General features: G+C 48.2%; 1 protein-coding gene and 1 pseudogene across 1 annotated transcript in view; one reads left to right on the top strand and one right to left on the bottom strand.

Moving 5' to 3' along the window:
• Positions 1–304: 304 nt before the first annotated feature.
• On the bottom strand, positions 305–13,956 carry LOC140385046 (neuropeptide Y receptor type 1 pseudogene; annotated as a pseudogene).
• Positions 13,675–14,658, top strand: part of avl9 (AVL9 homolog (S. cerevisiase)) — a 162,671-nt gene continuing 161,687 nt past the window's right edge. The window contains exon 1 of the mRNA XM_072466837.1: positions 13,675–14,097. Coding sequence (XP_072322938.1) covers positions 13,687–14,097 — 411 coding nt within the window. The 5' untranslated portion in view covers positions 13,675–13,686. The remainder of the gene's footprint in view (positions 14,098–14,658) is intronic.

The raw sequence follows: 14,658 nt of genomic DNA on the forward strand, positions 1-14,658 counted from the left end.
GAGGGGGACAGAACACCCTCCTCCCGGGGTACAGGGGGGACAGAACACCCTCCCCAGGGTGGAGGGGGACAGAACACCCTCGCCCGGGGTGGAGGGGACAGAACACCCTCTCCCGGGGTACAGGGGGACAGAACACCCTCCCCAGGGTGGAGGGGGACAGAACACCCTCGCCCGGGGTGGAGGGGGACAGAACACCCTCCCCGGAGTGGAGGGGGACAGAACACCCTCTCCCGGGTTGGAGGGGGTCAAGACAGAACACCCTCTCCCCGGGGGGACGGGGGGGGGGGGGGGGGGGGGAGGGGACAGAACACCCTCCCCGGGGTGGAGGGGGACAGAACACCCTCTCCCGGGGTGGAGACGGGGCAGAACACCCTCTCCCCAGGGTGATGGGGGAGGAGGAGTCTCTCACCCGCTTCAAATCGTTCTCGACGGAGGCACTTAGCCTCATTCATGCGGAAATGCCAAATTCGCTCGAGGAAATACTTGTTAGGAAGGAAGATGTGTTGGGCATTTTGAAAAACTTGAGGATAGACAAGTCCCCCGGGCCTGACGGGATATATCCAAGGATTCTATGGGAAGTAACAGATGAAATTGCAGAGTCGTTGGCAATGATCTTTTCGTCCTCACTGTCAACAGGGATGGTACCAGGGGATTGGAGAGTGGCGAATGTCGTGCCCCTGTTCAAAAAAGGGAATAGGGAAAACCCTGGGAAGTACAGGCCAGTTAGTCTTACTTCGGTGGTCAGCAAAGTAATGGAAAGGGTACTGAGGGATAGGATTTCTGAGCATCTGGAAAGACACTGCTTGATTAGGATTTGTGAGGGGTAGGTCTTGGGAGGTGACCAAACATGTGGATGAAGGTAAAGCAGTGGATGGAGTGTACATGGATTTTAGTAAGGCATTTGATAAAGTTCCCCATGGTAGGCTTATGCAGAAAGTAAGGAGGCATGGGATAGTGGGAAATTTGGCCAGTTGGATAACAAACTGGCTAACCGATAGAAGCCAGAGAGTGGTGGTGGATGGCAAATATTCAGCCTGGATCCCAGTTACCAGTGGCGTACCGCAGGGATCAGTTATGGGTCCTCTGCTGTTTGCGATTTTCATTAATGACTTGCATGAGGGAGTTGAAGGGTGGGTCAGTAAATTTGCAGATGATATGAAGATTGGTGGAGTTGTGGATAGTGAGGAGGGCTGTTGTCGGCTGCAAAGAGACATTGATAGGATGCAGAGCTGGGCTGAAAAGTGGCAGATGGAGTTTAACCCTGGAAAGCGTGAGGTTGTCCATTTTGGAAGGACAAATATGAATGCGGAATACAGGGTTAACGGTAGAGTTCTTGGCAATGTGGAGGAGCAGAGAGATCTTGGTGTCTATGTTCATACATCTTTGAAAGTTGCCACTCAAGTGGATAGGGCTGTGAAGAAGGCCTGTGGTGTGCTAGCATTCATTGACAGAGGGATTGAATTTAAGAGCTGTGATGATGCAGCTGTACAAATCCTTGGGAAAGGCCACATTTGGAGTACTGTGTACAGTTCTGGTCGCTTCATTTTAGGAAGGATGTGGAAGATTTGGAAAAGGTGCAAAGGAGATTTACCAGGATGTTACCTGGAATGGAGAGTAGGTCTTACGAGGAAAGGTTGAGGGTGCTAGGCCTTTTCTCATTAGAACGGAGAAGGATGAGGGGCAACTTGATAGAGGTTTATAAGATGATCAGGGGAATAGATAGAGTAGACAGTCAGAGACTTTTTCCCCATGTGGAACAAACCATTACAAGGGGACATAAATTTAAGATGAATGGTGGAAGATATAGGGGGGATGTCAGAGGTAGGTTCTTTACCCAGAGAGTAGTGGGGGCATGGAATGCACTGCCTGTGGAAGTAGTTGAGTCGGAAACATTAGGGACCTCCAAGCAGCTATTGGATAGGTACATGGATTACGGTAGAATGATATAGTGTAGATTAATTTGTTCTTAAGGGCAGCACGGTAGCATTGTGGATGGCGCAATTGCTTCACAGCTCCAGGGACCCAGGTTCGATTCCGGCTTGGGTCACTGTCTGTGCGGAGTCTGCACATCCTCCCCGTGTCTGCGTGGGTTTCCTCCGGGTGCTCCGGTTTCCTCCCACAGTCCAAAGATGTGCAGATTAGGTGGATTGGCCGTGATAAATTGCCCTTAGTGTCCAAAATTGCCCTTAGTGGTGGGTGGGGTTGCTGGGTTGTGGGGATAGGGTGGAGGTGTTGACCTTGGGTAGGGCACTCTTTCCAAGAGCCGGTGCAGACTCGACGGGCTGAATGGCGTTGTTCTGCACTGTAAATTCTATGATAATCTATGATTAATCTAGGACAAAGGTTCAGCACAACATCGTGGGCCGAAGGGCCTGTTCTGTGCTGTATTTTTCTATGTTCTATGTTCTATGATCCACAAAAGCACAATGTTAATGGCGCAGGGAAGCTTTTGACAGCTCAGTGTTGACAGTGGACAGGATGAAACTCTCATAACTGGGTATGAGACCCATCACAGCGACACTTGTAGAGCATGGCCTTCACTTCCTTTTGGAAGTTGCTGTTCAGGGAACCATAGATGATCGGGTTGACACAGGTGGACAGCATGGCTGTCAGGTGACAGAGGGAGAAGATCAGGTTGTGGTGACAAATGGAGATGGCCTCGTGGTCCCAATCGAAGATGGTGTTGAAGACGGTGAGCGGCAGCCAGCAAAGGCCAAAGGCTGCGACGATAGACGCCAACATGACGTTGATCTCCGACTGTGGCTGACCCTGCGGTTGCATTCCCTCGCCCGGTCCACCATCTCCCGGCGCCTTCGAAGTCGCAGACAGATCCGGAAATAGCAAATCAGCATCAGCAGTAGTGGCAAGCCATACTGAAAAACCAAGAGGCAGGTGGTATAGGCTAGCTTCTGTCGTTCTGAAGACCAGCGCTCAATACAAGCTGCATGGTCCTCAAACATGTCCAGGAGAAAGGAGACATTTGCCTAGGGCTCGTTGGTCAAGATGTTGAAGGACACAAAGGGCAAAGAGATGAAACATCTCACCAACCAGCTGACAGCTACTGCCAAGTAAGCATGTCTTAAACTTGGCTTCCAGCCAGTAGGGTTGATGATTAGCTGGTGTCGCTCCAAAGCAATTAGGACCAAGGACAGGATGGACACAGTGACTGACATGCCCTGAACAAATGGGGTCAACTTGCAAAGTGCAGCCCCAAGGATCCAACGGTCCATCATGGTGTAGATCACTGTCACTGGGAGGCATATGGTGGAGATGGGGATGTCAGAACACGACAGATTGGCAATCAGGATGTTGGTCACATTGCGCATTTCCTTCTGCCTGGTGATGACCAGAACCAGGCACACGTTGCCGATCACACCCACTGCCATCACTGCACTGTACGCCACGACGAGGAAGGTGGTGCTACTCACTGAGTCAGAGTCTGGAACTGCTCCGCCAGCAGTGAAATGTTGGGCCAGGAGACAGGATGGAATTTCAAGGAATGGTTGAAATTCTGAACCATTCTTCAACGGATTGGTCGGCTTTGCCTCACTGTTGTCCAAGATGCGAGTGCTCAGCAAGCCTTAGTTGGACAAAGGTGGCACCTCCTTCAACCCATCTCGTGATCCTTCTATGCCATGATTTGACCTGGATAGAATCCTTCAGTATTCCCTTGGCTTTCTGTGCACCATCTGAGTCCCCTGTCTGGAAAATAAGGAATGCACGTCAATTCGGAATTCACACATCTGCAGTTGCATATGTCACAGGCCGACACATATTATATTAGTTATCACATTAGTTACAGTCCAACAGTGACTACACTTCAGAAAATGAATTAACTTCCAAAGAACCTGAAGTCCAAAGTCAATTACGCCTCCCAAACACAGTGCAGTCACCCACATCAGCTCTCAGATTTTTCATATATTACAACACAAAACATTGCATTCGACAATGTGTACAGGACTTCTTTTGAACCCAGTATGCAACAAGTCAATATGGCCAAATTCACTATTAGATCACGCTATGGGAAATGAAGCAGAGTATATAAACAAGTAAAAGGAAGGGAACATCCAAGGGTGGCATGGTGGCGTAGTGTTTAGCACTGCTGCCTCACGGTGCCAAGGAACCGGGTTCGATACCAGCCCGGTTCACTGTCCGTGTGGAGTTTGCACATTCTCCCTGCGTGGGTCTCACCCACTCAACCCAAAGATGTGCAGGGTAGGTGGATTGGCCACGCTAAATTGCCCCTTAATATGAAAGCTCATATCAATGCTCCAACACCTAGGACTTAGCTCCTCACTCATCAACTGGATCCTCGACGTTCTGACCCATAGACCACAATCAGTAAGAATAAACAACACTTCCTCCACAATAGCGAATTAATAAAAAATTACAACAACAACCATTAATTCACCTATCCATACCCTAAAGCCTAACCCTAAGGCCCTTGAGGGTACGTTTATCCAGACACTAACCCTAAACTACAACAACAACCTTTACATCACGTATCCACACCCTAAGACCTAAACCTAACCCTAAACCCACCCGAACCCTGACCATAAGCACCCTAACAATAACCCTAACCTAACCTAACCCCAATTCTTGGCTAACCCTAACTGTAATTTTTCCCTAACCCCAACCCTAAAATTACAACAACAACTTTTACATCACCTATCCACACCTTAAAACCTAACCCTAAGTTTCTTCAGGGGTACATTTATTCGGATCCTAATCCTGTGCTTCAATTACAACAACTTTTAGACCATCAATCCACACCCTATACCCTAACCCAAATCCCTTAATGGGAACATTTTCCCGGACCATACCCCTAAACATTAACCACAGTCTAACCCTCAGAAATCCACAACACTACAACTTAACCCTAACTCACTACTATCCCATATTAGAAAAAACATTCTCTAAAGTGAATATATTAACAGATATATCTGTATGAACGGCAATGTGTGGCGTGAACTGGTGCAAGGAACGCTTACTTGGTGCTACTTAACCCTAAAAGGGTGGTCTCCTCGCTGCAAAGGCTACACGTTCGGACATTGAATCTGTTCAAAAAATCATATAACTTAATAAACATTTTAATTGAATGAACTATATATGTTTTTTCACTTGGGATATTAGATAATAAATTTTAAAAACCCTAACCCAACAAATTCTACACTTTATTAATACACCATCCTCCCAACCTACTCCCTAATCCAACTACAATCTAATCTTTGCTTCGAACTTTCTGCTTTCCAACTTTCTATTTGTCTCAAATTTCCAAAATACGTGTTTAGTTTCGTGAAAAAAGAGGACGTAAAATCCGATGCAGAAAAGAATGTTGAACGTGCGCCAATTAAAGTGGCAGACGCTCCGCCGCTGTATCCCTCATTGGGTGCAGAAAAAAAGGGAAATCCCTCATCTGTCCACAACTCGAAATCCTAACCCTAACCCTAAACCTAACCCTAACCTTCAACCCTAAACCTAAACCCTAACGCTAACCCAAACCCTAAGCCTAAACCTAAGACTAATCCTGACGCTAACCTTAATCCTAACCCTAGCCCTAACACTAACCCAAACCCTAAGACTAACCCTAAATCTAATCCTAACCCTCATCTTAACCCTAATTTCTGACAATTTGTTCAAACCTCTATCGCTTACCCTCACCCTAAACCTGACCCTAACCCTTTATTTTGACAACTTTGTGACAATGTTTACAAACCCCTGACCCCAACTCTAAACCAGAACATAACTCTAATCCTAACCCTAACACTAAATCTTAAAACTAACCCTACCCACAACCTAAAACCTAACCCTAAGTCCCTTGAGGGGTACATCTATCCAGACACTAACCCTAAATTACAATAACAACCTTTACATCTCCTATCCACACCCTAAAACCTAACCCTACGTCCCTTGAGAGATATTTTCATCCAGACCCTAACTCTAAATTACAACAACAACCTTTACATCACCTAGCCCGGAAACTACACCACACATAGACACAGCCATTGATACACCCACATGGTGCGATAATATCATGAAGTGGTATTCCCTTTCGTACACGGTAGAAGTCGTATTGATTATAGCAATACTTTGCATCCAGACATGCAGACTTCGGAAATGGCGATGGAGAGGCCCTTTTCTCTGACTTCAACAGACCCCACACTCTTTTTGAACCCTTTTTCTCCATAATAAATTTGATTTTAATAAAATAACTTTCTCTGTAAATTGACATAAGTGTTAAGTAGAAATGTGATGCTGCTATTGTTTATTTTGTACTGTAATATAAGTTCCTTTGGGTATTAGACAGCAGCATCAGTGTAGTTTATGTAAGGACAGTTAGAGGTTCCCCTTTTTGTGTAAAGAAACTGAAATGTACGGTTGAATGTTATAGTGCCCCCTTAGAATTTTTATACACTGTGCCTTGTATTAAGAAAAATTAGGTAAATGTTCCGATCCATAGGACAGAGAAGGATAGAACCTGTCCTTGATTGAGGGTACCTGGCATACCAGAGAACAGGAGAAGATTCAGTAGTGTGATCCATCACACTTTGCGTTTAGGATCAAGAGGACGAGTAACCGATACAATCCCAGACATTTCGGCACCACTCCCTTTACTCAGGAGGCACCAACAACAGGGTCAATGACCGCTTAGGACACGCCCAGCCATCAAGGCACCCACCCCTTTATTGGCTCAGATCAAAGTCAGTGATCAAAAACTGCCCAATTAAACCTAAGGACTGCCCAAAAGAGCGCAAAACTCCCCAAGGATAAAGAGACACCGCCATGTGTTCGATCTCTTTTGAACCTGGTGCTCCGCTCCGGCAACGTCCATCTCCAATCGCAGCCCCACCAGAAGCAAGTTCAAGTTCAACGCCCTCTACCAGATGGATGAGCCCAGCTGAGCAGCAGTTACTTCTCCAGACCCAGTAGATCCATATTCGAACAAAGGCCACTGTTCCTCTGACCTCAGCTGGGTGGCTGAAGTTAAGTACAGATTGTCATAGCTGTTAGGTGTAGTTTAACTAGTAGTGTTTATGTTGCATGTGTAAGTTAATCTTGTGTGTCAATAAAGTACCATTGATCTTGAACTAACCCACTGTTGTTTGGCTCTTTGATCGATACCCGGTTGAACCTTGTGGCGGGATCATTTGATACCTGGTGACTCTGAGAGCATATTATATTGTCACGTGAGAGTACCCTTTAAGAAATGGGCGTTTAAGAAATGTACCTTTAAGAAATAGAGTGGCTCATGTTACTGGAGTGATGTCAGAGTGTGGGTGGAGCTGGACTCCACTTCTGGTTTTTTTAGTTTCAGTTTGAAAAAGAGCTTGGGTGAGTCTGTGAGCTGCACTGCTGTTGACCTCTGCCATGAGGACTGTCTCTTAATCATTTGGTGAATTCAGAAGAATTGTAAATGTTTTCAGCCTTGAATGTAAACCCTAATGTGCTCCTGTTTAGAGGTTTGTTAAGTTTTTGGGTGTTAAAAGAACAGCATACAGATTACTTAGTGTTGTATTCTTTGGGGGGTGTATTTGATTTACTGGTTGCTAAGATGTTCACTGTTTGTTTTAGAAAGGTTAACTTGAGTTCATAGAATAAACATTGTCTTGTTTTAAAAACCACTGGTCCATTTTCTGCTATACCACACCTGTAGAGTGAGCCGTGTGCTCCCCATACCACAATCTATTAAAAGTTGTGGGTCAGGTGAACTCCATGATACACTTTGGGATTCTCTAAACCCTGGCCCATAACAATTGGGGGCTCGGGGGGATAAAAGTCTATCTATTGGATTGGCTCAGTGAACTTAAAGACAGTGAGGGGTGAGCATATTGTGGTTGCTTTTCAGGTGTGGTATTTTAGTTTAAGTGGGGAGTGTGTTGTGGATAATGGCTCCTTCAGAGGCTCAGAAGTTTTTGGGGTGGAGACGGTCACACGCAGTACCTTACGGACAGAGACTAATAGCAGGCTGTTAGATTTGGCAAAAACTTTGCAGTTAACATTACCTGACAAAATGTGAAAAGATGAGGTAATTATGGCGGTGGTTAAGCATTTAAAGTTGCCTGAGATGCAGTTTGACTCATTGTAAATGGCAAACATCCAGTCGCAAATTAAACAAATGGAACATGAGAAAGAATTAAAGCAGCTTGAATACGAAAGAGAGAGAGGGGAAAAAGAAAAGGAGAGAGGAGAAAGAAGAAAACAAAGAATAGCCTTAGCAGAACAAAAAGAAAGAGAAAGGGAGATACAGATCTGGGATCAAGATAAAGAGAGAGAGTTTGAACTTTAGAAAATGGCCATGAAACATGACAGTCAGTTAAAATTGGCAGATGTAAAGGGAAACGTACAATTGGGTGTTAGTGATGGGGATAGTGAGAAAGAGCGTCAAAGTCGGAGACTTGGCGGGGATCTATTTAAATATTTCCAAGCATTGCCAAGGTTTGAAGAGAAGGAAGTGGAAGCCTTTTTCATTTCATTTGAGAAGGTAGCTAAACTAATGAAATGGCCACAGGACATCTGGGTTTTACTAATTCAAACAAAGCTGGTAGGTAGAGCTAGTGAAGTCTTTGCATCACTACCGGAGGAGGTATCTGGGATGTATGAGGAGGTGAAAAAATCCATCTTGGGTGTATATGAACTAGTGCCTCAAGCCTACAGACAAATGTTTAGAAATTTAAGGAAATAATTTGGTCAACCATACATGGAGTTTGAAAGGATCAAACAGAGTAATTTTGATAGCTGGATAAGGGCTTTGAAAAGAGACCAAACGTATGAAGCTTTCAGAGAAATTATAAATTTGGAGGAGTTTAAAAATTCAATTCCTGATGAAGTGAGAACTCATGTGGAAGAGCAGAGGATTAAAACTGCTAGATTAGCAGCAGAAATGGCAGATGATTATGAATTAGTTCATAAATCAAAGTTTGGTTTCCGACATCAGTTTCAGCCTGTGAGGGATAGAAACTGGGACATGAGAAACACTCAAGTGGTAAAAGTAAAGTTGATCTGATGGGAGATAATAAGGAGAGTGTACCTCAGATTAAAAAAGAAACCCAGGAGGGTGGAAGAGACATGAAAAGTTTCAAATGTGTTTTCGTTTCGTTTTCAGTGTTGGAGCTGAAGCCAGACCAAGCAGGTGTATTGCTGTTCTCTCTGCCATCAAAAGACTATCTCTTGATCATTTGGTGAATTCAGAATTATAAATGTTCTTAGTAGTGAATGTAAACCTAATGTGCTTCTGTTTAAAGTTTTTTTTAAAAGTCTTCTGGTTGTTAAAAGGACAGCTTACGGATTACTTAGTGTTGTATTTTTTGGGGTTTGTATTTGAATTAATGGTTGCTCAGATGTTCACTGTTTGTTTTAAAAAGGTTAACTTGAGTTCATAGAATAAACATTGTTTTGCTTTAAAAAATGCTTTTCCTGGACGGGACCAGACAAAAATGGGAGGACGAACTGGGGACAGAGGTGGGATGGGGACTCTGGAGCGAAGCACTGGGCAGGGTGAGCTCCACCTCCTCTGCGCAATGCTAAGTCTAATACAGCTCAAAGTGGTGCAGAGCGCTCCTGACCAGAACCCGAATGAGCAGGTTCTTCCCGGAGGTGGAGGACAAATGTGAACGGTGCCAGAGGGGCCCAGCCAACCATACCCACATGTTTTGGGCTTGCCACAAGTTTGCTGGGTTCTGGACAGCCTTCTCCGAGGCAATGTCCAAGGTTGTGGGGGTGAGGGTGAAACCATGCCCAATAGTGGCAATCTTCGGGGTATCGGAGCAGCCAGAGTTACACATGGGGAAGGGGGCCAACGCCCTTGCTTTCGCTTCCCTAATCGCACGCTGGAGAATCCTGCTCGGCTGCCGATTGGCAGCATTGCCCAAAGCTGTAGATTGGTTTGCTGACCTCTCAGAATTTTTCCACCTGGAGAAGATTAAGTACACCATCCGATGGTCAGTGGAAGGCTTCCTGGATACTTGGGAGCAGTTCGTCGGCCTGTTCTGAAACCTGTCCGAGGCCAGCAACGAGGAGTAAGCCAGGGGAAAAAAAAGATGAAGAACCAAAGGACTGCGCAACCCGGGGGGGGTTGGGGGGAGAAAAATGGGGAAACCACGAGAGAAGAGGAAGGGTGCTGAAACCAATGGGGGTGGGGGTAGGGGGTGGGGGGGGGGGGGAGGAGGAAGGAGAGGATATCATAGACCGATCCAGAGTGCAGCAAAATATACATACAGTTAGTCAAATGAAGGACAAAACAAACCTCTCTGTAAAATAAAGTAAATTAGTGCAGGCAAGAAAAATGTAATGTATATATAAGTAACAACTGTTTATAAATATGAGAAAAGCCAATAAAATTTTATTTTAAAAAAAACGTTTCCATTTCTGCTGTCCCACACCTGTAGAGTGGGCCTTGTGCTCTCCATGCCACAATCTATTGAAAGTTGTGGGTCAGGTGAACTCCATGATACACTTTGGGGTTCTCTAAACCCTGGCCCATAACAATATAGGGGAAATTAAAATCCCCTCCCACAACAACCCTGTTGCTTTTGCACCTATCCAAAATCTCTCTACCTATCTGCTCCTCTAACTCTCGCTGGCAATTGGGGGGCCTGTAATAAACACGCAACATTGAGATTGGCCCCTTCCTGTTCCTGAGCTCTACCCAGATTGCCCCATTGTATGAGCCCTCCGAGGTGTCCTCCCGCAGTACGGCTATCATATTCTCCTGAACCAGTAATGCTACTCCCCACCCATTTTACATCCCCCTCTATCTCTCCATAAGACAAAGGAGCAAAATTAGGCCGATCGAGTCTGCTCTGCCATTCAATGGCTGATATTTTTCTCATCCCCAATCTCCTGCCTTCTTCCCATAACCCCTGATTGATCAAAAAACTATCTATCTCTGTCTTAAAGACACTCAGTGATTTGGCCTCCACAGCCTTCTGCGGCAAAGAGTTCCACAGATTCACCACCCTCTGGCTGAAGAAATTCCTCATCTCTGCTTTAAAGGAGCGTCCCTTTACTCTGAGACTGTGTCCTCTGCTCCTAGTTTTTCCTACAAGTGGAAACATCCTCTCCAAGTCCACTCTATCGAGGCCATGCATTATCCTGTAAGTTTCAATAAGATCCCCCATCATCATTCTAAACTCAACGAGTCCAGACCCAGAGTCCTCTTCTGAAGCATCTCTATCCTCCAACATTCAGCTGCCAATCCTGCCCTTCCTTTAACCACGTTTCTGTGGTAGCCCCAACATCATAATTCCAAGTACTAATAAGTGCTCTAAGTTCATCTGCCTTACCTGCTATACTTCTGGTGTTGAAACAAATAACAGCCACAGGGGATTCCTGCACTGACTGCCTGCCCTTTCTAGCAATCACCCATCTGTCAGCCTTCACCTTGAGTGTGACCGCGTCTCTATAACTCCCATCTATGATGCTTTCTGTGGCCTGCATGCTCCTAAGTGCATCCAACTGCTGCTCCAACTGAATCATGCGGTCTGTGAGGAGCTGCCATTGGTTATACTTCCTGCAGATGTAGTCGACTGGAACGCTGGAAGTGTCACAGATCTCCTACATCTCACAGTTAGAGCGCTGCACGCCACTGAGTGACATTTAAGCATTAGTTAATTAATTCTAAATAAATACGTAAATCATGATTCGATTAATTGGGATGGCACAATGGCTCAGCGGTTAGCACTGCTGCCTCACAGCTCCAGTGGCCCAGGTTCGATTCTGGCCTCGGATGACTGTCTTTGTGGAGTTTGCACTTTCGCCCCGTGTCTACGTATGCTTCCTCCAGGTGCTCCGGTTTCCTCCCAGTCTAAAGATGTGCAGGTTCGGTGAATTAGCCATGCTAAATTGCCCATTACGGGCCAGGGTTGAGAGAACCCCAAAGTGTATCATGGAGTTCACCTAACCCACAACGTTTAATAGATTTTGGTTATGGGGAGCACAAGGGCCCACTCTACAGGTGTGATGCGACAGAGATCTAAAGTACTTTTAAAAATGTATATTATATGAATCCAGTTAACATTTTAGAAACACACGGTAACCATCTTAGCAACTATCAACTCCAATACTCCCCCGAAGAATATAGTACTCTATAAGTAACCCTTAATCTTTCCGAGCATCATCCATAAATACCCTCTTTAACAAAGTCATCAGGTTTAAATTCTCTACTGAGAGCAGTTATCACTTTTAAATTAGCAAGTGATCTGAAGACATTCTTTTCATGCAGAGACGTCAAAATCACACCTTGTTTGGCTGGATGCAGCTCCAACTCTAAAAACAAAACTAAACACACACTGTAGCTCCCAGCTCAAAAACAAAAGTAAAAGGAGACAGACAGCCCAGCTCCACCCACACTCTGACATCACTGCAGCTATTTGATAAAACATCAATTTCTTAAAGGTACATCCACTACAGCTTTTCATAAACACCCATTTCTTAAAGGTACTCTCACATGACACCTTAGTGTCAAAATGGTTAGGTGGTCTTTCTGGGTTTGGGGACTGGGTGAAGGCATGGGCTTAAGTAGGGTGCTCTTTCCAAGGTCTGGTGCAGACTCGATGGGCCGAATGGCCTCCTTCTGCACTCTAAATTCTATGATTAAGTTTCAATTAACAACATGGTCCCTCGCGCTAGATTTTTACTGTAAAATTAAACTACTAAATAATAATCTCTGCCCTCAAGTTTAGTTACCCCTCTGCCTAGTTGAATAATTAGTTTAAATTAGTTGTTCAATGTGCTTTTTACAAATTTTGGTTTGTGTAGAGCGCCGTTTTAGCCACAGGTGCCCGTAGGGGGACATGCACCCAGTCGTCTCCTCCTGGACCCGGGGCATCCCATTGATGGCGATGAAACCCGCTGCCAGGGCATCCTAGTAGGCTTTGTCCACATTGAAGTGGATGTATTGAGGCACTTGGACATATGGGGCCTCCGTGACGGCACAGACGAACCTGTGCTGCCACCTGCCCCGCTGACGCCCACTCCGCTGCTGTAGCTTCCTCCTCCTCACCGAGCAGCTCCAGCTCGTACAGCTACAGGAAATCCCTCACGGCTGTGACGACAGCAGGAAGGCCACCATTACTGCTTGTATTCCAATATCCAGTATCTGCAGGGGTGAAAGGCTGACACCCCCAGTTGGCACTCTGGGTTCCGCCTCGCATCCCTGGCCCCGTTAGTGCCTGGCACCCATTGGGGCCTCTAGCCCTAGCACCTATCCCAAATGCCAGGGGTACTGTTGGCTGGCACTGCCCCCATCAGGGGTATGCACTGCGGCCCCTGTAGGGGCCTCTGTGGGTGTTGCTCTGGGTGGGCTGCTAGCGGGTGGTGGCCGGGTGGGGGGGGGTAGCCCAAGGGGAGGGGGCACCCATATGGCCGGTGTCATTCTGCAGACCCAGGGGCCAAGGTGGGTGGTCATTGGGTGTGCAGCAAGATGGCCGCAGTCCGACCACTGGCCAGTGACCGGCCGTCAGCTTCTCTCCGGGTCCAACCTCCTCTCTCTCCCTCAGCAGCAGCCGCCACGCAGGTTTCACGATTTTTAAAAGCACAAGTGAACGGAACTCGGTCCATCGGAGGCGGAAATCGCGGTGGCCCCGAATACAGAAGGAGCCAAAATTGCTTAGCGCATGCGCTGGGTGGCGATTGTGATGACGTCAGTCGCAACCACTGCCGCTGCCTGCGAAGTGACGTCATGGCCCGATGACGACGCTGTTTTGGCTCGAGGCGGAAGTGCGCTCACGGCGGCTGGAGCCGAGTCCAGGGGGCGGGATGGAGCCGGGACCTGAGGCCGCGGCGGGCGGGATGGAGCCGGGACCTGAGGCCGCGGCGGGCGGGATGGAGCCGGGAGCCGAGGCCGCGGCGGGCGGGATGGAGCCGGGACCTGAGGCCGCGGCGGGCGGGATGGAGCCGGGACCTGAGGCCGCGGCGGGCGGGATGGAGCCGGGACCTGAGACCGCGGCGGGCGGGATGGAGCCGGGAGCCGAGGCCGCGGCGGGCGGGATGGAGCCGGGACCTGAGACCGCGGCGGGCGGGATGGAGCCGGGAGCCGAGGCCGCGGGGGTCGTGCTCCACATCGTGGTGGTCGGTTTCCACCACAAGAAAGGCTGTCAGGTGAGCGGCAGCAGAGACCGATTGGGAGGCGGAGTCAGGCCGTGGGATCGGGGAGTGGGTGGGACTGGAGAACCTCGGGGGGAGGGTGGGGTCTGGATGACCCGTGCGGGGGGGGTGGGGGTCTGGATGACCCGGGGGGGGGGGGGGTCTGGATGACCCGTGTGGGGGGGGTGGTCTGGATGACCTGGGGGGGAGGGTCTGGATGACCCGTGGGGGGGGGGTGGTCTGGATGAGCCGGGGGGGAGGGTGTCTGGATGACCCGGGGGGGGAGGGGGGAGGTGGTCTGGATGACCCGGGTGGGGGTTTTGGATGACCCGGGGGGGGTGTTCTGGATGACCCGGGGGGGGTGGGGGTCTGGATGACCCAGGGGGGTGGGGGTCTGGATGACCCAGGGGGGTGGGGGTCTGGATGACCCGTGGGGGGGGGGGTGGTCTGGATGACCCGGGGGGGGGGGGGGTCTGGATGACCCGTGGGGGGGGGGCGGTGGTCTGGATGATCCGGGGGGGAGGGTGTCTGGATGACCCGGGGGGGGAGGGGGTGGTGGTCTGGATGACCCGGGTG

The sequence above is a fragment of the Scyliorhinus torazame genome, chromosome 11, assembly GCF_047496885.1.
Source record: "Scyliorhinus torazame isolate Kashiwa2021f chromosome 11, sScyTor2.1, whole genome shotgun sequence".
In the NCBI taxonomy this organism is placed as follows: Eukaryota; Metazoa; Chordata; class Chondrichthyes; order Carcharhiniformes; family Scyliorhinidae; genus Scyliorhinus; species Scyliorhinus torazame.